We start from the raw sequence: 23,080 nt of genomic DNA on the forward strand, positions 1-23,080 counted from the left end.
TCTTTGTATGTTCCTGGTCATAAGTAAGTGTGTGCTTTTACACAAATAGGCTCATACCACCCAAGCTGTATTGGGAACTTTTCTCCCTGCATCAGTGGACATTTTTCCCTGTCATTGAACATAGCTGTCTCATCATCTCAATGGTTACGTAGTATTCTGGTATATGGAGGTTCTGAGTTTACCACAGTTTGCTGTGGCTGTTTTTCCATATTTGTAAGCCTCACTGAGATAAGTATCCTGGCACAAATCTTTGCTCACTGGTTATTTTCATAGAAAGTCTTCCTAGCAGAGAACCAACAGATGTGGGAGTGTGTACAGTCGTCCCCTCTCATCTGTGGTTTCGCTTTCCATGGTTCCAGTTACCTGCGGTCAGCCGCTGTCCAAAAACATTACATGGAAAATTCTGGAAATAAACATTTCATAAGTTTTAAATTGCACATCATTCTGAATCGTGTGATGAAATCTCTCGATGTCCTGCTTCATCCTGCCCGGGACATGGATCAGCCCTTTGTCCCTTGTGTCCATCCACGCTGTGTACGCTCCCTGCCTGTGAGTCACTCAGTAGCCGTCTCCATCATCAGATCAGCTGTCACAGTCTCGCAGTGCTTGTGTGTAAGTCCCCCTTATTTTACTTCATAGTGGCCCCAGAGCGCAAGAGTAGTGATGCTGACAATTCAGATTTGCCAAAAAGAAGCTGGAAAGTGGTTCCTTTAAGTAAAAGGTGTGTATGCATAGGACAAAACAGTATATATAGGGTCCGGTACTACTCGTGGTTTCAGGCATCCACTGGAGGTCTTGGAATGTGTCCCCTGAGGATAAGGCGGTACTGCTGTACTTTCTAAAAACCCTGACCCGTATAGCCAACTTGCCCTCCTGGGTGGGGACGAGGGCGGGGTCCAGTTTAAATTCGGTTCCCTCCTGGCCATGCCATTCCCTAGGTGGGCAGGGTTTCTCATCTTTGCCAGCCTAAGTGAAAAACGACATCTGATCCTGGTAGTAATTTGCATTTCTAGGAAAGTTGATCTGTTTTCACATACTTACTGGCTATTATACTCTTATAAAATACCCTTCTTGTCCTTGGCTCATTTTCTTTCTTCTGCAGCCGTTGCTGTTTCTTACTTATTGCCTAATTAGTTCACTCATCCCCCTAATACCCAGTGGCTCCCTCAGTGAAATCTTCCCGTGAGCCCCCATAGACCTTTAAAGGAAGAGCTTGACTGTATCTGCCCGCTCACGTAGCAGACCTCATCCATAGGGCGCTCACCACCCTCCGTCGTGTACCCCAGGTTAACTTGAGAAACACTAAGGGATTAAAACAGTACATCTGGCTGCTGTGGTCTGCAAACGTACGATGAAATGCTGTGGAATCAGCTCTTGGTTTTAACCCTCTCCCAGAGAGAGAGGAGGTATGTTTGGAAACGGAAGAGCCCTGGTCCAGGGTTGCCCAACATGGCGTGAAGAGTGCTCCTCGCTGAGGCAGCCTTGCTTTTCTCCAGGCAGTGGTTCTTGGGGTGCTGGCCCCTGACCAGCAGCAGCAGCTGGCTACTATGGGTAGAAACAAGTCTCGGGCCCCACCCAGACCCTGAATCAGCCAGGCCAGGTGTTTGAACATCTGTGGTTTAACCTTCCTGGAGGGAGGGCAATGCTGTGGTCCAGGCAAGTCAGAGAAAGAGAGCTGAGAAGCACTGGCCTGTGGCCAGAAGGCGGGGGGGTCACACTTCCTACAATGTGGGGAAGTGAGAGCTGGGGGTGGTGCTGGCCTCTGGGACATCCCTTGTCCTCAGACTTAGGGTTTACTTGTTCTTTATCCCTGTCCCTTCTCCCTCTTTCTTTCTTTCCCTTATCTTCCACGCCTCCGCTCTCCTCTACTTCTCCTCTCCAGGGGCTCTAGTGGCTCCCATCCCCAGACCCGACTCCAGGCAGGCCCTGCCCCCCTCGAGCCCCAGCAGCCTGTGCAGGATCCCTGTCCTGCCAGAGCTCTGCCCCTGAGCACCCCTGCTCCCCCGTCAGAGCTCAGGCTTACCTCATTTGGGGCTGGTCTCCCATTGCCCAAAAGGGGGAAGGGGCAGCACCTGACCTGCCTTCATGGCCCTGAGTCTAGCAGGCTCATTGGCCCTAGGGGATCGGAAGGGGCTTCGAAGGGTAGATTCCCACGCCTGCCGATATCCTGGGTCCCCACATGACTTGTGGACCCTATTAGAGAAAGAGGAACTTGGGGGTTGTTTTGGGAAGTAAGGGCCTTCCACTAGACGCCTGGGACTCCTCTGTACCCCACTGGGGCTCCCCGCATGCACTTCCAGCATCACCTCTCAACCTGGGCACACTGGAATCCTGGGGAGCTTTCAAACCTACTGAAGCCCCTGTGATACCTTTCCTGCACCTCCCCACATCCATGCCAATTTCATTGCTCTGGGATGTGGCCTCAGCAGTCGTCATTGGTTAGACGCTGCCCTGGTGATCGTCGTGAGCAGCTGAAGGTGAGAGGGAGCGAGAGTGGAGGTAGGTGCTTGGCACTGTTAAGCACGTTGGCCTATGGCCTCATCAGTTGGGTGAAAACCAGGGGCTCCCCCTTGTTTCTCCCCTGCCTTCCCTCCTACTGCACACAGGTGCCCACCACAGAGGGTAGAACAGACTGAGGGGACAGAGCCAGCCCCGGGGATGGGGGTATGCAGACACCCGCCCCCAGAAGGCCCAGCCCAGCCCAGGAGTGCTGGCCGGGAGCTGCGCCCTGGCACTCCCTCCGCGTCGGCCCATCTGCAGGTCTTCTCCATGGGTCTTCCTTCCGCCGCCCACTCCCAGATGCACACTACCCTCATCTCACACCTGGTCAAGCTCACAGACTCCCCACAGGGCCCTGCCCACTCAGCCCACTGCGTCCACTCTCCACCCAGCAGTCCCCTCTGGCCTATTCCCCCATCGTGCAGCCGCGCTGGCTGCCTTTCATTTCCTGGAACACACCAGTCGTCTCTGGCTCAGACTTGGCATTGACCTTCTGTCAGAAATGTTCACGGCCAGCCATCCCTCGGTCTTGCTGCAGATATCACCTCACAGGATGCTCCTGGCTGCCCAGCCTACTGTGGGCCCGTCCTGCCCGTCTCTCACCACAGGAATCTCCTCATCGCACCTGTGCAGTGGTCTTTTCGTTCCTTGCTTGCTGGTTGGTTGTCCGACTTGCCCACTGGGATGTGAGTTTCATTAAGACTCGAGCTTCCTTCTTTCTGATCCTCACCAACACACACACACACCATCCTGGCCCGGGATCTGACAGTTACCAGGTGCTCAGTTAAAATGTGTGGGCAAATTGAGAATGAGTGGGGGCAGGACCAGGGAAGGGAGGCGGTAGCCGTCTGAGGGTGTGTGACTTCCTGAGTGACATTGGCATGTGAGCATATAGGTGGTCAGAGGTCACCCAGAAAGAGTGTATGATGGAAACAAGGACCAAAGGCAGAACCTGGGGACCATCTTGATGAAACGAGTAGAGGACAAGTCTGAGGAGGGATAGCTGGGGAGAAGAAAACCTGGCATTAGTGTCACATCCTGGAGGAGGTGGCACCTCGAGCTGGTCAGCACTGGGCACTGCTGAGAACTCAGGGAGCTGTATCCTGAAACTGGGGGGCAGCACCCAAGGGTCATGGATGGCCTTGGTGAGGGCGGTGCCGGTGGTCAGCTGTGACCACCGTGGGGGGGGCCTGCCAGGGCCACTGGGCACGGTGGGGCAAGGCCCATGTTTATATGCCAAGAGGAAGCAGCTGCAAGTGAAGATACAGGAACAGGGCCTGGAGTGAGACCTCGTGGGTGTCTGGTTTCCCCAGCTTCTTAGAGCTTCTGAGGCACCAGCAGCGAAGAAGACGGGTGCTCGAGGGTCAGCATTGGCCTTAAGGAGACCTGAATGCGGGTGGTGCCAAGCAGAGAGGCAGGGGAGCCCATCTGGGGCGGGGCTGGATTGGCCAGGCTCCTTGGCCTGAGCACGGTGAGAGATGGATGGAGTGGGGTTGGGAACCAAAAACATCTGACGGATCCAGACTGAGGAGAATTCTACAGCATTCCTGACCAGCCCTCTTCCAAACTGTCAAGGTCACCTGTCACAAGTAAGGAAAGTCTGAGAAACTGTCCCAGCCAAGAGGAGTCTAAGGAGACATGATGATGAACTATCACGTGGGCTCCTGGATGGCGTCCGGGACAGAAAAGGCCGTGAGGGGACAACTAAGGCGATCGGAATCAAGTGTGGACTGCATTTAATAGTGTCACTGCTGGTTCATTTCCATCCATTCTAGTGTAAGATGTTAGTAATGGGAAACTGCGTGTGGGGTATATAGGAGCTCTGTTATCTTTGTAATTTGTCTTCAAATCTAAAAAATAAAGTTATGTTTTGTTTGTCTTTTTAAGTGGCAAAACTGGGTTAGGCTGTCCTCCGGGTTCTGGATTCATTGTCACCGAAATGGGTCTGGGTTCCCCTGGCACGGTGGGCTGAGCCGGCCCAGCTGCCCTGAGGGTCTCCACCTCTGTGTGACTCAAGGCCTGGTCACGGTTTTTAGCTGCTTGTTGTCACCCTCTGCTGACAAAGCTCCATGAGGGTGGGTCTCATGCACAGCTCTGTCTGCCCAAGCAGTACCCGACGTGCTGTGGGTGCCTGCCCCTAATGTGGTATGTGCATGGGTCAGCTGTGGGCATGTTGCTGGTTCTCTCTGTGCCTCCTCCTACCCCTCCCCTGCAGTGAAGGGGGAAGGCTCCTTCTGCCTCTGACCCTCAGCCTTTGCTCCTCTGTGGCCTCCTGGGAACCCACAGCCCTCCGCCTGCTGTGCTGGGTCCCTCCAGGATATCCAGTTGGTGGTCACTCCAGCCACTTGTAGAAGTTTCACAAAGGAGGGGCAGGGACAACGCTACCTGTAACCTTGATTTTCTTTGGGAAGAACTCAGGCATCCCTTACAACACCCACAGACTTCAGCCAATGATGCCATCAGAGCGGGCGCCACTGCCGAGGGGAGCCCTGGAAGCTTGGCCAGGGCAGTGAAGGCAGTTCGGGCTGCTGGTCTGGCTTCCCTGGGGCACTGGGACTTCTGGGAGTGCTGGCCTCTCCTGCGCTCCCCAGCTAGGTCGCAGATTTGGGAAAGTAAGAGGAACCGACGCTGGGTGGCGCCAGAGCCCAGCAAGCCTCCCTGCTCAGGATGGAACTGGAGATGCCTGGACACAGGGCTGGTCCTCCGTCATCGGGCGCTCCCCATCCGCCTGTCTGCACTTGTGACCATCTTCCCTCTCCCAGACTCGCCCCCTCGGAACCCCGCAGAATGGCCACCACCAGTGGGATCAATCATTGTCATTGTTTGGTGATGGGTTCCCCAGGATGCAGGCAGTAGTAGCACAAATGTTTCTTTTTAAATAACTTTTTAATTGCGAAAGTAGTATTTGTTCTTTGCAGAAATTTTACAAGTGTGCCGAAGAAATTTAACAGATAAACCAGTGATATGGATTGTAACCATTGATCTCTAACCCCGCTTCCCAAGGTCCTGGTTCCTGTGTATGTTCTTTGTCTTTTCTCTGACTTGTCCTTCCGAGCCCAGTCAGACATAGCCCTGTTCATCCCCTGGCTCTCAAGGTGTCTCTTGTTGGTTTACCAGTGTGCACGTGTTCTCCCACAGGACACAGCTTGGGCTATGGCTTTGTGAACTATGTGACTGCAAAGGACGCAGAGAGAGCAATAAACACACTGAACGGCCTGCGGCTCCAGTCCAAAACCATTAAGGTAAAGCGTGATGAGCACCATCTCGTTCCTCCCTGTCCCAGGCTGGGGTCTGTCCAGGGCACTGTTAGCACACTCGTGCTTCCGGGGCATCTGGGAGCCTCCTGTCTGCTCCACGTTGAGGCACGCGTGTCAGGTGTGTGGGGGGTGGTTACCACCCAGGCTTCACGCCGTGGCTCATGGCTTCCTCAGCCCTACCAGTAAAGGGAGCCCCCCACCCCCCGAGGAGACGGCCCCCTCCCCGCCCCGGGTGTCCCTGGGTGCGCTGGCTCACAAGCAGCCTCCTCCGCAGGCCTCTCCTGCCTGTCTCAGCTACTGGACGTGACCTTCCCGTCCTCACGCAGCCCCGCTGCCACGCCCTGCCCTCCTGCTCACGCCTGGCCGATTGCGGGGGTGGCATCAGCAGCATCACCCTTCCTGTCCGATCACAGCCAGTTCATTCAACATCCATTTAGCAAATGTTTATGGAGCTCCTACTATGTTCCAGACAGTGAACAAATCAGACAAATTCCGGGCCCTTGTGGAGCCAGGCGTGTGTGTTCTTGGCACGTAGAACCACGCCCCTGCCTCCCTGGCGGGCCTGAGCATTGGGGTGAGGACTCACCCGTAGTCCATGCTCTTGTGCTGCCCCGTGACACCAGGAGGTCATGTTTGCTCCTGTGTTACGGTCTCAGGCTCCTCGTCACACCAGTTTGTGACCCTCAGAGAAAGTTCTGCACAGGTCCCTGTCCTCACCACCAGAGCACACTGTTCTCTGCTTCCTCCCGCCCTGTCTCCCCGCCTCCTGACTCAGTTCTGACTCCGTGGGCTGTGACTGAGGCCTGCCCCCCAGGACGCTGCCCAGCATGAGTGTGGCCTTGGTCCCATCTTTCCTTCTGGCCTACAGTGTCCACAGCTGTCACCGTGACTTGCGTAGCTTCCCTTGCTACCTCTAGCATAGGCACATGCTACTTTATCTAAGGCACAACAGAAGCCTCTCAGGCTTTCTTTGAGTGCAAAACATAAGCCCAAATGACCTGGAGTCATTTAATACTGAACAGTTGAGTGTGGAACTCGGGACTCCTGTAGTGAGCTTATCTGTTGGCAGGCGGATGCCAAATTCCCAGCAGCACCCAGCTTGCCCACTGTCCCTCAGGCTCCTCAGGCAGGGCCAGGTCCTGTTCTCAGCCCAGTGCATCAGAGGGGCATAAGGCCATGGGCAGAGGATAGGTAGCAGGCTTGGGTCTCTGCCCTGCCACCAACCGGCTTTGGGCCCTCGGTCACTCACTTTGTAAAACAGGAATAATGTTGCCCTCACTGGGATGTGAGGACCAGGTGAGAAAATGCTGCCGGGTGTCGGCTCACTGCCTGACCCGTGGGGAGCTGCCAGCATGTGCTGCCACAGGGGATGAGTGTTTGTGTGATCTTCAGCCAGAGGCTGGCTTTTGCTCACCCCCAAATTGAACACCCTCCCTCCATGCTTTGGCCACACACCTGCCCTAACCTCAGAAAGCGGTTTTGTCTTCAAGGTGTCGTATGCTCGTCCGAGCTCAGAGGTCATCAAAGATGCCAACCTGTACATCAGCGGGCTGCCCAGGACCATGACCCAGAAGGATGTGGAGGACATGTTCTCTCGGTTTGGGCGAATCATCAACTCCCGGGTCCTTGTGGACCAGACCACAGGTACAGTGGGTGGTCGGGGACATGCAGCAAGGTTTTCCTCTAGGCTGGGGGCCTGGTTTTCTAGGGAAGACAGATCGTGTTGGATTTTAAACGTCATTAGTTGTTCTACCAATGAGGGCAGAATCGAAATGAGATGACATTGGCATTGGTTTTGTGAGGCTGGGGAGGAAAAGGGGCATGAAAGTAACCCCTGTGTCCAGCTGGCATTTTATGTGAAAACAACATTTGGCACCTTCCCATAGGCCCCAGTGTCCCAGCATGGCCTGTGAACAGGGTTCAAGGGTTTGTTTCTGTCCTTATTGCAGGCAGACGGTGTGTGATGGGACAGGCTTTACTCCTGGTCTGGAGTCCTTTTTATTGCCCGAAGCTACACGGTGACGGTTTCTGATTATTTAGATGCCCCCTTTCGAGTAGCACATCCAAAGCTCACAAAGCTCAAAGCCAGTGAATTCCTCTTGCTGACCGTCCCGACCCCTCTCAGGTCATCTCAGTTCAGGACACTTGTTAGCTGCTTAGTCAGGCACAACTGAGGTGAGGGTCCACACGCACCCTGGAAGCAGCCCCCAGTGGGCAGGAGGCCGGGGTCCGGAGCCCTTGTCAAGCCCTGTGCATGGCTCCGTCTGGGAAATGGTGAGCTCAGGCCATGGCCACTTTAGAAATCCTCGCTTCTGTCCTCACCAGGATTGGGAATCTGCTAACAAACAAGCAAGGGAGCTTCTTGCCCACATTTCTCAGTGAAGCTGGTGGAATTGTCTGCAGTTGATTTTTATGTTCTTCCGACATAAAGGTCACCCATCCCCTGGCTGTGGTATTAAAACTAACACTGGGTAGTTAGGTCACAGGAAGTCACAGCTCCTAGGTGACCTTCCCTCTGCACAGCAGTCCCCAGAGAACAGGTGGGCGGGGTCACCACATTTTCCCACATTTCTGAGCTGTGTGCTCTGGAGAGGGCAGCCTTGTCCCCAGCTCTCCCTTCTTCTGCCCCAGCTGTGGAAGCTCAGATTGTTGCATGCTGGGGCCTGACCTTGACAGAGTGGACAGCTTACATCCCCCAGGCGCCTGAGAAGAAGGGCCTTCTGGAGTGTGGTCTGAAGGCACAGGTCACTGGCATTTCATGGGAGCTCTGGGTATCCCTGTAGCCTGGTGCAGACAGCTGTTCCGACACCAGGCTGTGCTAGAGGGACGTGGACACTACCCCACCCATGCCGCCTCCTTCAGTCTGCCCCTTCACTCGGGCTGGGTATGTGCGTTGGGTGAGGACACCATGTACTTGGCATAAACCACCCTGCCTGCACCAGAATAGTTTCCTGTGCTCCCTAAACCCCCTTACTTACCTTCAAATGCCGGTCGAGAGAACAAGTGGTCAGCTGGTCATGCACGTTTTATTCCCAGCCCCACCTGCGTGGGAGCATGGAGTGGGCGCCCAGGGACCCAGAGGGGGTGACAGTGCCGGTCCACATTCCGCGTCCGTGGTCCTGGTTTTCTAGAGCGCACAGGGCCTGCTTTCCTCTGTTGGTCTCTGTCTAGCATTGCCGATTGGAGCCCAGCACTCTGGAGTTGGAGCCCAGCCACCTTGAGGACACACCCCCTGCCACCATCCCAACGGGGGTCACTTCTGTAGACAGCTCCCCTCAGCCATTTGCCGGGCATTTTGCCTCCTGTCCCTCTGCAAGGCTTCTATCTCCTAGAGTGTTGGGGGCCGCTCAGGGTTGCCACCAGGCTCAGCTGTGACCTTAGGGTGGTTCACGGGACTCTCCCTCTCCCTCAGGCCTCCCTGCCAGCCTCTGCCACTTGAGCGAAGGGACTGGAGCCTCCATCCCACAGCTCTGTCTGTCTTAGCATCCTTGGAGGAGCACAGGAGGGAGGTGGAGGGAAGGGAGAGATGAGGGGGTGTCCCAGAGGCTCCCTCCCCCAGCCCTGCTTCCCACCCGCGGTGCAGAATTAAGAGAGTAGAAAGGTGAGCCCCCTGGGGCTGTGGGCTTCCCTTCTTCCTTCTGCTTCAGAGGAGGCCAACCCCCCACCCAGGGCCCCTCTGCTGGGACCCCATGGAGCCCACAGGGGCCAGGACAGAGAACGGCATGGCAGGCAGGTTTGCATGTCAGGTTTGCCTTCATATGATGTGCTTTTTAGTGTGGAAGAAATGGGGAAGCTCTATTAAGAAACCTTGATATCCTGAGCTGATGGTATTTAATTTTTAAAAATGTATTTGCTTCTTTATCCATCTGGTTGTGAACGTCATAGTTTACTCATTTGGGGATTGTGCCATTTATTGGTCTCTGAACTTAATCCTGAAAAACACTAGAGGGAAAGAAAACACAGAGCCATCTTCAAACAGTACATTCACCAAATAATTTAGTCAGTTTACGTTCTCTTACATTAAATAACATTCTTTTCCCTTTTTTGGGTTTTCTTCATTGTACTTTGGCGGTTTTCACTGGAAAGTCACAAAACCAAATGGAAATCACACTTGCACACACTTCTCTGCATGATTGCGAGGTCTGTATGATTCGAGTAAAACCGTCCCCTGCAGGCAGCTTCCGTAGGAGCCAGCCAGCTCCGGCTTCCTGTCGTATGGTCCTCAGGCTTCGTTCTGACTTCATGTGTCTAAGCTGCACTTTGTGCCACTTAAGGGGGAATAAAAACAGCGTTTTCAGTTCTTCTGAACTGAACTTGAATGATAAGCTCAAGTTCTAGAACTTCCTGGCACACATGTAAATTGCTAGGTCACGTCTCACTAATTCAGTGAGTGTCTCTGGCTGTGTGCATTTTAAATTTCTGTTTAAATTAGAGTCATGGAGCCAGGGTGGGGGCAGCCTCAAGGCCACTAGGACCTACTGTGCGATTTCCCAGGGCGCCGTGCTGGGGTGGGGTGGGGGTTGCCTGATGCTGGGAGCTTCCCAGTTGGAGAGTTGGGATGTGTGCTTTAGGGCCCAGCATGGGGTGTCCACATCTGTTACAGTTGTAAACAAAGAATCCTTGGCCCAAGGGTCTGTGTGCTTGAATGGGGCCCACGGTGTCACGTCCAAGTCAGGCCCGGAGGGGGCGCCCGTGCCTTGCAGTGATACTTGTCATTTCAGCACCCCACTGATGTACCTGAATCTCTCCATGCCCCTCCGCGGCTTCTGGGCCAGCCAGGGAGACCCACACCCCGTGCCTACCATGGGGGCAGTCGGTGGGACCTTGTGGGAAATGGTGAGGAAAGGTGCTGGAATGTGGGAGCCGAATGGGGATGTCCAGCGTGGCCCAAGATTCTGGGCTGTCCTGCTTTGATAACTGTCATGCACCGAGTGCTGAAAGCCTTCATCTAGAGAAGAGAATGTGACTTACAATAGCCTGTGACAGGCAGGTGAGACGAGAGTGTCTAGGATAGGGCCATCGACTGCAGCCACCCTACCAGTTACGCCTGTGACGCTAACCAGAAACGTCACCCTCAGACTGGCGCTCGCCATCAGCTTGCCACTACACTTGGACCTTCACACTTGTGAGCCCCTGTTTCTTCTTCTCAGGAGAAGGAGCCAGGCTCTTTCGGGGCTCTGCATCCCCTCGCCCCATCCTCACCCCATTCCTTGAGTTCTTCAAAGGCCAAGGTCTCCTCACCATCCCCCAAGACCCAGAATATGGACTGATGGGGGTGGGGGCGGCTGAGTCCTCTCCCACCTGGTTTGCTCGGGTCTCACACTTGTGCCAACCGATCAGACACTGCCTTTAGCAGCTGGGCGTTTGTTGGGTCTCAGGCAGCCTGGTCCCGGCCATGTTCCTGCTCTGTCGGGGGGTTCAGGGCTTACCTACAGGTGCCTTGGTCTAGGTCACAGAAGAGGCCCTCCCCAGGGGGCCCAGGCCCTTCCCACGCAGTAACAGGACCTGGTACGGAGCAGGCCCAAGGCAGGGACTCCTAACCTGCCAGGGGCTGTCGGGGGCAGTCAGCACTGTTGTGTATGCCTGGGCAGTGTGGGAGGAGAGAGGGAGTGACTTCAATTGATTCAGAGGGCAGTTTGGGGCCCACAGCAGGAGGTCCTGGGACCTTACAGTGGTGAGTGAAATGATGGTGGCGGGAGTGAGCTGTCGGGGTGAGGCTTGGTTACTGGGACTCCACGCCCTCATGGGATGAAGGAGAAGACTGAGCTGGGCACCGCATAGCCAGGAACTGTCAGGCCAGCTGGGCAGGCAGCAGGCTGCAAAGGCCGGGCTGGGCGATGAGGCCACCGTCGCTCCTTGTTCACTGCAGGCCCTCGGAGGCACATCTACTCCTCGGACACGCTGGGAGGGAGGGCCGGGCCCAGGGAGAATTCCTCAGACCCAGCCCTGGTTGCTACCTCCCACCTCTAGCACGTCCTCTGCAGTGGGCATCTGGCGTTGAAATAGTGACAGCAGAGGTAATCACTTCTGATGTGGTTTCTTTTGAGAAAGAGGTTCTGGGGTATCTGTTTGGATTGTGTGTCCCCAAAATTCCTTTTGGCACCAAGAAACTCAGAAGAAAGTCTAAAACCTGAATCTTTTATTAGTCATTATTTTATTTAATTTGTTCATTTGTTTCCATATTTAGATTTAATTTTTGTTTTTCTCATTAACTGAACATCCAGTTTGAACCACAGTAGACTGACTGACTTGATTTTTGCTTTTCAGTTTTAAAAATCCTTGCATTTTTTTCCCCCTAACTCCATTTTTGTTGGTTTGTTAAAAAGGTTTGTCCAGAGGGGTTGCGTTTATCCGGTTTGACAAACGGTCGGAGGCAGAAGAGGCAATTACCAGTTTCAATGGTCATAAACCCCCAGGTTCCTCCGAGCCCATTACAGTGAAGTTCGCAGCCAATCCCAACCAGAACAAAAACGTGGCGCTGCTCTCCCAGCTGTACCACTCGCCAGCTAGACGGTTCGGAGGCCCCGTTCATCACCAGGCACAGAGATTCAGGTGGGTGAGGAGGGCGGCGCTCTCACCTACCTGCCCAGCCTCTTGCCACTTGGCTGGCCGTGATTCTAAAGCTGTGCAGAGAGAGCCCTGCTGGCTGGGTGATGGCACGCAGCAGAAAGCGCTAGGCATGCCAGGCTGATCACATCAGAAGGGTGCACTCAGAATCATTTCGTGTCTCCATCTCCCCACCTCCATCACAAAGGTATCTGTATGAAAGCTATGTCTTTCCATCAGAGTGTTGTCTTTAATTGGAATCAAAAAGATGGTGCCAGCTCCCGCCAGCTACCAGGTGAATGAGTGCATAGCGCTCCAGGCTGTGGTTTCTAGTGACGGCAGGGTGGAGCGGTGAGTTTAAAAGATCACTCTGCATCCGTGAGATAGAAGATGCAGCCTTAGGTATGCCTTAAGTGGAAGCTGTTCTCTTTCCAGCGTTTGTAAACAGGTTTTAGACATTTGACCAGGAGCCCTAAGGCAACCAGTTGTCGTATACCTACTTTGTGGCGTTATTTTGGTATCTCGGTATTATATATCTTCTGTCCTAGAGGCAAACAGTTTTCCCATATTCCTTAGTCTTTCCCTGTTGAAAATGATTCTAGTTGCCAGGATCTAGTTTAATGGGGACAATTTGAGTCAGTAACTTGGACTCCAAAATCAGGTGTGTTACCACCTCACAAATCACGGAGATCTCAATTTAGGGACTTTTTATTCCTTTCTTTTTTTTTGGAGGGGGCGGTCAAAACCTCAAGAAGTGGCATCAGGGCTTATCTCAGCTATGTTAAGGATTTTTCTCTGTGACTTGTCAGGTTTCCCATCTTTGTGTTAAGCAGTGAGGTTGGGTAAAACCCTACCCATTTCCACAGATGCCATTTTACGAGGTATCATTCTCACAGCCCAGCAATCCAGAGTTCTCAACTAGGTCAGCTTCCAAATCTGGCTCTTCTAGTTCAAAGACAAAGACAGGGGAAGTGTCTTTGGACAGAAGCAAGCTAAATCCAGTTATGGAAGTCAGGTAACACAGTCCACCTGCCTGCTAATTGGGTGGGATGTATGGATGGCAGTGTTTATTGAGTTACTCGATAACTGGAAAACTAGGGAAGATTGTAGGAGGAGGAGGGGACCTTGTTCACAGCAATGAGGAACAGAAAAGAAAGAAGAGACCAGAGGAGCAGAACTGCTGGTCAGATAGGGAAGGGATCCGGACAGCCAGAGGAACAGCAAAAAGAAATGGAAGGAAGAGGCAGGTGGAAGAGGCGGGAGGGAAAGCAGACTAAGATAAGAATAAGAGAAAGAGAAACCCAGAAGAGGACAGAGTTTGCCATCAGTTCCTTTCACATTGGAAGAGCCCCCAGGTAAAGGCAGGGTTAGTTCTCCTTTTGTACCATCAGAGAAAAGAATCGGGTGGGTTTCCTGATGGTCATGATGAAAGAAATCATCTTCCAACTAGCAGGGGAAAAACCAGCTAACGTTAATTAATAAGGAGAATAAAAGGCAATAAAATATTACCTTGGATTATTTGCAGTATAATAGCTACATAAAGAGTTAGGTTAACTATAATGACTCAGGTCCATATTTGGTATCCTACAAAACTTGGAGGAAATGAGGTCCTTTGAAAAGTCAGAACCCCTTTCTAGTTCTCATTGAAAACTGGCTGGGCTTAATGTCATACAGATACTTGGGTGCCTTTTCCCACCCCTACCCCCCATTTCAGTTGTAGTCTCACTGTCATCCCAGACAGACTCAGGACCACTGATGAGCCACCTGAGTCATTTTACCAACTCAGACATCCTGGTGTGCGCTGTTTAAAATTATTTTCTTGAAGTCAAAACCATGGCCAATAATGCGTCTTGATTCTTCCATATCTGCATTGAACACAACCCCTGGGTCAGTGGGCTGCACCTCGGGGTCTGGTCCCGCTGCCTGGGGTCACGTCTATGAAGAGAGTGCATCTATTTAATGGCCCTTGCAGGCACCCGCTTTCCCCTGAAGCAGCCCCATAGCTCAAAGCCCGATTTTATTTTGGAGCAGGTAACACTTCTCCGTTTGCATTGTGTGGCTTCACAGATGCTGCATCGTGCTCAGATATTCTTAAATTGACTCTAAGACTGTGACTTTTTAATCGAAATCATCTAGAGAGCCACATGTCTTCAGTAATAATTTTATCATCTCCTTTAATCCTATTGCAATGACCACACATTGGTAGAAGGCTTAGTTTCAGTGTTACTAAAAGTGTCGCTTTGGAAAGGATCCCACATTTTTGGTAAAGCTCAGTGACTTTGCAGGTCACAGCCCTCAGTTCAGCCCCTGGCCCTTCTGGGATGTTATGAGCCAGCAGCGGAAGGTTGGCCAGAGCCTTGAAAAGGAATTCCTTGTGCCCTGCAGTGGTCCTTCACAGGGACGTACAGTAACCAGACACTATGCGGCTGTGAACCCCTGGAGGTGGCAAATCATGACAGAGGCAGATACAGAATGTGGGAAAAGAGAAGAAAAACATCCAGGCCTACACACACACACAGACACACACACACACGGAAGTGTTTCCTCCGGGACAATCTGAGGGTGTAACAGCACCTCAAAGGGTGGAGAAGTTTCCATTATTTAAAATGTGGGAAGCTCAGGAATGATGAACAGGACTCCCAGCCTGGCAGGGAGCCATGTCCAGGCCACTGACAGGCCATCACTGAGTGAAGTCGGCTGAGGCTCGGACCCTCTACAGGCAGCAAGTGTGTCCTCAGTCAGCTCCCTCCCTCCACCACCATACTGAATTCCTCTCAGTTAAAAAAAAAAAAAAATCCTGTTTGTGACTGGCGGGGGTGTGCCAGCCTTGAGCATCTCTACCTGGCGGAGGAGAGGGAAGGCCCTGAGCCGGCCCTGCCCACCCCCATTACTGTTGTGCCGGCCCACGCTGACCTTGCCCTTGACCTGAATGCTGTGCTCTCTGTTTGCTAGGTTCTCCCCTATGGGTGTAGATCACATGAGTGGGCTTTCTGGTGTCAATGTCCCCGGCAACGCGTCTTCAGGCTGGTGCATCTTCATCTACAACCTTGGTCAAGATGCCGATGAGGGAATCCTCTGGCAGATGTTTGGCCCCTTTGGCGCAGTCACCAATGTGAAAGTGATTCGCGACTTCAACACCAACAAGTGCAAAGGGTTTGGTTTTGTGACCATGACAAACTATGAAGAAGCCGCGATGGCCATAGCAAGTCTGAACGGCTACCGCCTGGGGGACAAAATCTTACAGGTTTCTTTCAAAACCAATAAGTCCCACAAATAACTCGCTCATGCTTTTTTTGTACGGAATAGATAATTCAGAGTGAAGAAGTTGAAACTTTTTTGTTAGTGTACAACTCATTTTGCGCCAATTTTCACAAGTGTTTGTCTTAGTCTAAATGAAAAGTGAAAAGGTTTTTATACTCTGGGATGCAACCGACATGTTCAAATGTTTGAAATCCCACAATGTTAGACCAATTTTAAGTTTCTTAAGTTATTTCCTTTAAAATATATATTAAACAAATCTAAGTAGACTGCATTGACTAACCAGTCCCTCGGGATGGTGGTGAAACTGAAGCATGCTTTAACTTCTACGACTGTCTAACACTCGTTTCATTCGGTGTCTCCACAAACTGGATAAAAAAAAATAGAAATGACCTTTTAGTTTTTGTTTTTAAACTAAAGATGTTAGACAGATGCTGAGTGTGCGTTTTCTCAACTGCTTCAACATTTTAAGCGATTTCTGCTTTGGTTGACATGAAATTGCTTCCCCAAGCAGGTCCCAATGCCACCTCCTGCTCACTCAGCCCCGAGCTCTGCCGAGTGGTCCTGGCAGTGGCCTCGGGCCCTTCTGACGTGGGCCACCATTGGGGAGGGGGGCCACACGTCGGGCCAGGCTCTCCAGAGGAGGACACGAGAACATGTTTCATAAGGCCAGGCGCCAATGGGAACGGACCAAAGAGTTTCAGGGAAACTCCATATATTCCCGAGTCAGATCTAAGCTCCAGGCACGCCTGAAGATGTGTCGCTATTCTGACATCCCGAAGTCCTGCCCACACATTGCATGCACGGTGCCCCCCACACCAGATACTGTTCACAGTCATTTCTCCACTTTCCAAGAGCATTTAACATAGCTCGAATGCATAAGATAGCTCTATTTTTTAATAACACAGAAACATTTGAGCATTGTATTTCTCGCATCCCTTCTCATGAGCGCTAGACTCTTTTTCTATTTTAGTCAGATTTTGTTTTGAAATTTTGCTTTCGTATGAACACTCAGCAGAAAAGTACTTCTTGCCAGTATCTATTAACAAAAAAAAAAACAAAACCTTTGATTTGTAGTTTTAAAGATTAACCCTCAAAGTTCTCTTCATAACTGCTTTGACATTTTGGGTTGTTCTGTTCTGTTAATTTTCTTTTGCTTTTTTGTGTTTTTTGTTTGTTTTTACTTTTGCATTTAAGACCATTAAATTTGATTTTGTTTTGCTCAAATTTTGTTTTGTTTTTTATTTTACCTTTTCTTTCTTTTTGGCTAGGTGAGGTACAGACGGCCCAGCATTCAGGGAGAATGTATAAGATCTTAAACAAATACTTCCCTCAAAACAAAGCATTTACAAATCTGTGATGTAGGAATGTGCAGTCACAGGTGGTGTTTTTTAAATGGGGAGCCATTAGGGAGCCGAGAGAGGGCCTGAGAAGTAGCCAGGGCCGGAACTCCGGGCAGCTTCTCAGGAGCGTGATTCGATTTTTATAAATAACGTGTACAGAGAGAATCAAAAACAGGATAACTTAGTACAGCAGTTTTTAACCTTCACATGAGACTAAAACATGTAACGGTAGGCTGTGTTTTAGTTATCGATATCATGGAATTGTGGCATTATTTATCTATTTATCTATTTATTTAAGTGGGGGAAAAAATGGCCGATAGGTGCAGCCTTCTCCAGAGCAGATCAGTGTTCTGAGAAGCCCTTGAAAAATGTGAGGCTGCCTGTCCCTGTCCTGTTACCCTCATACTTTATTGAGGGGCTGCCGGCTGCTTGCATTATCCTCCCAAATTTAAGATGTTGCCAGTGTTGTTTTCCCGCGAGAGGCAAAGTTCATACCTAAGGCTTTGTCTCGTAAGTTGGCCTGTGCCAATGCAGGATCTCCTCCCTCCAGCAGAAGTTTCCAAATCCTGAGTCAAAGCCAGTTTACGTGCCTCCTCCTGGAGCCCAGAACACAAAGAGGGTCCCCGCTGTGTCTCGCCAGAGCGTTCTTCACCGCGGGATAGGGATGTTTTTCTGGAACAATATGCCTTTCGGGATGCAAGCCTCAGGCCAACAGCTTGTCAGAGATGAGACTCCCACTTCAGACACCGACCCGTAAGCCTCCTCATTGACACGTATTCCTGCCAGCCCTCGCTGGGGCTCGGCTGCTTGCGAGGATTGTCATAAGTGTAAACTGAAATGACCCCGGGCTTGCAGCCAGCACCGCAGCTTCTTCCCTCCCCTCCCTTTTATTTGAACCAGACTGATTATTCTGATGCTGGCACAATAGGCTGAGAAGGAAATGTAAAGTACATACAAGCCTTTGAAAGTTGCCTCAAGTTCCTCAGTTCAGTAAAATTCTTATGTTATGTGGTCGCCACTCTTTGAACAGCCTTCTAACTGAAAACCCCATTGTGTTTCTTGGGGAGTTTCAATTTGCAGGTGTGTGGAAGGATCCGCTTTTGACACGTTCCTCCTGAAAAGCAGCTGTCACTCCCATTGAGGTACCAGATGCTGGCCCTGTGTCTGAAAAATTCATTACATATTCTCTAGACTTATTTGCAAAAGGAAGATCCGTTTTTTAAAAGTCATGATCCAAAAGAAACCGTGTTTTTTTTTAATTTTTACACTGATCAATCATATTTGTATTTCACAAAATGAGTGCTCTCCTTTTATTTGGGAATTTTGATGAAAAAGAATTAAGAGTAGATAATTTCTCAGAAGTTTGGTTGGTACATAAATACCAAAGAGGCTCTGCTTGAACTCTCTTTTGGCCTGTGTAACGTCCCCTAACAGGTATTTGCTAAGCAGCTCCAAACTTGCAAATCTGGTTCCGGTTGAGTTACCCATTTTTCACCCTTGGCTCTGCCCCGTTTAGCTTTTTGATGTGATGTGCCAGGCTGTGGTTTTCTGCTGGCTGTCCTCTCGTCGCACGTCCTGTGACAGGGATTCTCCTGTGGAGGCAGATGGTGCTGGGTGGGCTCGACCTTCTTTGTTCAGAAGGTGAGTCTTTCCCTTGCCAAGGGCAACTGCCTTAACCTTTGAGAGTCTGCACTTGGTGTTAGTGCTGGAAGCCCAGCGTCCAGGGTCCGCACCACACTGCTGTAGGAGTCGCTGCCTCCGAGCTGGATCAAAGAAGTAGATGAATTATTGGCGATAACTTCTCCTGCTTGGCCTCCAAACCAGGGCCACTGACTGACCTGAGTCCGCCTTCGGACTTGAAAGTCGGAGTTAGCATCACCCCTCTGTTCCATTTCACTTCTGATTCAGCCTGGTTTTCCCCCCCTGCTTTTTGCAGCCCTCCTAGGTTGGGTAAAAGAGAATAAGAGTCAGCTGCCCAGGGCCTCTTTTCCTCATTCCCCACCTTAGCTATCCACCTGAAATTCTTCCCATCTTCCCAGGACCTAAGGCACCTCTCTCCTATTCACCAGATTCCCAGGCCAGCCACCAACTCAAGTCACAAGTGCTTTTTGTGGAATGGCATTGATAATTGACCCTTTCTCACAATAGCAGGAGAACCTGAATCCCGATCTCAGGCAGGGTTCATGGTTCCAAACCTTTTCATTTGCCTCTGACATCTAATGATTGTATTGTATATTTTTCCCACGACCTTTTGGTGACATAGTTAAGTTTTTCCACTGGGTCATTTTAAGAAAAGAAAACTTACTTGTAAGTCACTGCCAGGACCTACGTTAGGCTACCCAACGGTCTGAGCTGTGACTTTGAGAGGACTGGATTGCACTTCTGCCGGAAGAGAAGGCTTATCTGTTGGTTGGGGCCACCTCCTACCATGTAATGTTCCGTTTACAATGACTTGCTCTGGGGGGGAGCTTTACTGACTGGTCCCCATGCTGTACAGTAGATGAGTAGACATTTTGTATATTAGTGTGTTTTAAGTTATTGATTTGTTTTATATAAAATAATTTATTTTTCAGGTACCATTTTTCATTTTAACTTTGTTTTTACATGGGTTTGTTTTCAATAAAGTATGACACTGCTGTCCAAAAGTCAACAATAAAATGAATCCCATTGTGTTATTTTGAGGATGCTTATGTAACTAGCCTTATTTTTTTTATTTTAATTTTTTTTTTTATTTTCAGGGGGAAAAAAAGCCCTTCTCAGTTTTCCATTTCCCCATTTGCCTTTTTATCCTTGTGAATAAATGTTCTTTAGTGTTTTAGGAAGAAAAAGCAAACCTAGATTTTGATAATCCAGAAGATTTCAGATTAATAAAGAAGCTTTGAAAGAAGACCATTTTTCAAAATTTTAGTGAAGTGTGAATATTTTTTGTCAATGGCTTTCTCAAAGAGAATGAAACTTTTGCACCATTTTCAGAGTTTTTATAGAGATGCCAAATTGATATATTTACATGTAATGGAAACATGAAAAAGTTTTATTAAACAATTGTTCATAGCTGTGTAGACATTTTAATTCAGTTTCCAAAGCTCTCAAAGCGTATTTTTGGAGTACAGAGTAATAATGGTTTGGGGTGTTAACGATTCCAAACATTCGATTGTCCGAATACTTAGTTCTTTCCACAGGTATCAGGTTTGTGTTAAACACTGTATGTGAACTATGACTGGAATTCTGTGATATTTTGGTAATAAATGAAGTGGGATCATTGAGATGTGGTGGTGTAGGGGTGATGGTGTATGACTTGTAAGCAGCCAGCATTGACAAAGCGCCAACCGGGAATGCAGGTGACTTCCTCCTAGGTGAACTTGGGCTGCCCGCTGCCAAGCTCGCCCTGTGTGCTAGGCCATGGCCTTGACCCATGCAGGGAGGGAGGGAGCCCTTGGATGGCCCAGTCCAGGGCACCGAGGGGAAAACAGCGGGATGTGCTTTGTGACCACCTCTCCCGCCGCCCTCTGCCTCTGCCCAAAGTTGCCCCCTCCCCCAGATGCATGCACATGCCAGCCCCCCTCCCCTCAGAGACCCCACCTCTCCAGTTTCAAATGTTCTCGGCCTCATGTCTTGTCCCAAGGCGTTTCTCGTGGGTCTGCTCTGCACTCCTGATCCCTGGGTCCATTCTGATTGTCTTCTGACAGTAACCTCCTTGGGTGATGGGAAAGTGATTTCTAACCCGGAGGCAGAACAGAGTACAAGGGTTAAGGGTCAGTCCTGGGTTTGAATCCTGGTCTGCCTGCTCCCCCGTGTGCAGTGCGAGCAAGCCACTGACTCTAAGCCTCGTTGTCCCCAACTGAAATGGGCTCCATGACGCTCACCCCATAGGATCCTTTGAAAAAGGATGCATTTAACCATGCCGCTCTGAATCCAAGGAGCATCCAGAAGCGAGGTTGGGGTCAGCAGAGAGCAGCAGCCACCACTCCCACAGCCAGTGGGCTCCGCTGGAACCCGCACATGAGCCTCTCCATCAGGCGCTTACGTGGCCTCCCCTGAAGTCACTGGTTTTTCTTGCTTGTGTGTGTCTCTTGTAGTTCTGTGTTCGTCCCCTCTTTCCAGATGTGGCTGACCAAACCCATGGATTCTGGGGAGGCCTCAGAATATCCAGCCCTTGCCTGTCATAGAGGGGCAGGCCTGCCCCACCTGGGGAAGAAGAGCCACCCTGCAGCAAGAGGCAGCTTCTGGGATGCCCCACAGGTGCTCAGGCCCAGGGCCAGTGCAGGGCCTCCGGCAGGGCTCCCCGGCCCTCCGGGCGGCTCCTTGGGCGCGGGCGGTCCCAGGCATCATCTGCACCTGTGCACTGAGACGAGATCTGGGTGTCAGCCCTTCCTGGCATCAGAGAATAGGGCTTCTCCGTCTGAAGTGCGTCCTCCTCCCCCAGGGGTCCTGTTAAAAAGGAGATTCCTCTTCGGCAGGTCTGGGGTGAGCCTGAGCATCTGCATTCCTAACAAGCCCCGGGCAATGCCCACTCTCCAGGAACCCATTTTGAGAAGCAAGAGGCGTAAGAGGGTGCTGTAAGTAGGGGTGTGTTTTGACAAAGCCTTGCCAGCCCCGTCTCCACCTCTGATGCCAAGGACAGCTCCCGAGTCTCCCTCACCCCCTAATTCGGAGCCCTGACAGGCCGAGCCCCGTGTGCGAGGTGGAGGAGCTCTTGCCACCCAACTGCCTCAGCATGGGCTGCTTTCATTTCCGTTCAAGGTTAAGGCTCAGAGGACCTAACGCCTGCATCCCTTTGTCTTTTGGGTTTTTGTTTGTTGAACGTCAGTCATTTCTTAGCACAATTTGAAAGGATTTCCAGAAGAGGGGAGAAAATCATAATCACCAGTGTTGTCCTGGAGAACCTCGGTTTGTGTAATAAGCAGGACCGAGTTGTGAAGTGTTTTCACTGGGGCGTGAGGGGCCCGTGAACCCTTATCCTCTGCCCCTGGCCTGGCATCCCCACTGAGCAGGGCAGTGGTGGTGGCACAGCATTGCCAACCTCTGACAAGCAGCAGCCCGGACTTCCCACCCACCAGCGTCTGGACGCTACGAGGAAGTCCCAACAGCATCATGAAAGCTAGTCAGGGAGCATGTGACAGACCGCTTTGCCCACCTGCCTCGGCCTAGCGGTTAGTGAGCACGTATTGGACCCCAGGGATCTAAAGGAGCCGACCAAAGACCCCCACCCCACCTGTGGGAGTGCCAAGTGCTGAGAGTGCTGGGCGTGTGGGCAGCAGGGCCCCCAGTGGGTGGCATCGCAGGAGTTAACAGGAGGAAGTTGCAAGGAGCTGGAGTTAGTGGTGGGAAATGAAAGCTGCCTTGAGTCATGCTGTGCGCTTTACAACGGACATACTTTTTTGCAGCTCCCTCCCGTGAGGAAGGTGTTACTGTTAACTGTTCCTGTACCCACTTTACAGATGATACGCTGAAGCTTAGCCAGCTGGAAAACAGGCCGTCAGTGCTAGATGTTTTTTTTTTCCCTACCAGTTTGGTAAACAGCATTCTGGGTTTGGGCTGCCCCTGAATTTTGTGTCTCTGAACTGTCCATTTTGGGGTTCAGTTGGGGATGCAAAAGAGGCGTGATGCTTCTGGTAGGCATGACCACATGGGTTGGGAAGGGACTCAGGTGCCTGCGGGCTCATGCCCGGGGGCCTGGACCCAACTCCAACTTCTGCCGGGGGTCTTTGGGCCACTCCATAGCAATGGAGGCCACCTCTCGATCCCCTACAGTGGGAGCAGCCAGCTAGCTCCTTCCCGCTGAGAACCTGAGGCTGATAACCTGCCAGCAGAACTGGCACACAATTTGCACGGCCTCCTAGAGCCTCCTGCTCAAAACGCATATAAATTTCAAGACATTGACAACAGAGCATTAAGCTGAGTGCAGGGCCCTCTGACACCAGCCCTTCCTGCTCCCCATCTCTGCTCTCTGCTCAGGAGTGTTTGAGTTGTCTTTGGGCCTTTTGGAGACCATGGAATTTCAAAAGCCACCTTTTATTCCAAGCACTGCTTTCTGTCTGATTGGTTTTCTCAAGTTGAGTTGACCCGGGGCCTGAAAAGTCAGTGGGGCAGCAGCTGGAGCCCAAGGAAACGGTGACTTAGAGAGTCACTGGGGTGTAGGAGCTGAAAGGCCCTTCCCAGTTGGAGGGACCCAGGACA

At 51.3% G+C, this 23,080-nt stretch overlaps 1 protein-coding gene across 1 annotated transcript in view; it reads left to right on the top strand.

Annotated features, from left to right (window-relative positions):
• The window catches only part of ELAVL1 (ELAV like RNA binding protein 1), a 36,201-nt gene extending 16,640 nt beyond the window's left edge, over positions 1–19,561 (top strand). Inside the window, exons 3-6 of the mRNA XM_074337720.1 lie at positions 5,638–5,741; positions 7,247–7,400; positions 12,083–12,308; positions 15,255–19,561. Of these exons, the coding sequence (XP_074193821.1) occupies positions 5,638–5,741; positions 7,247–7,400; positions 12,083–12,308; positions 15,255–15,579 (809 nt within the window). The 3' untranslated portion in view covers positions 15,580–19,561. The remainder of the gene's footprint in view (positions 1–5,637; positions 5,742–7,246; positions 7,401–12,082; positions 12,309–15,254) is intronic.
• The last annotated feature ends 3,519 nt before the right edge of the window (positions 19,562–23,080 follow it).

The sequence above is a fragment of the Rhinolophus sinicus genome, linkage group LG07 (assembly GCF_036562045.2).
Source record: "Rhinolophus sinicus isolate RSC01 linkage group LG07, ASM3656204v1, whole genome shotgun sequence".
In the NCBI taxonomy this organism is placed as follows: domain Eukaryota; kingdom Metazoa; phylum Chordata; class Mammalia; order Chiroptera; family Rhinolophidae; genus Rhinolophus; species Rhinolophus sinicus.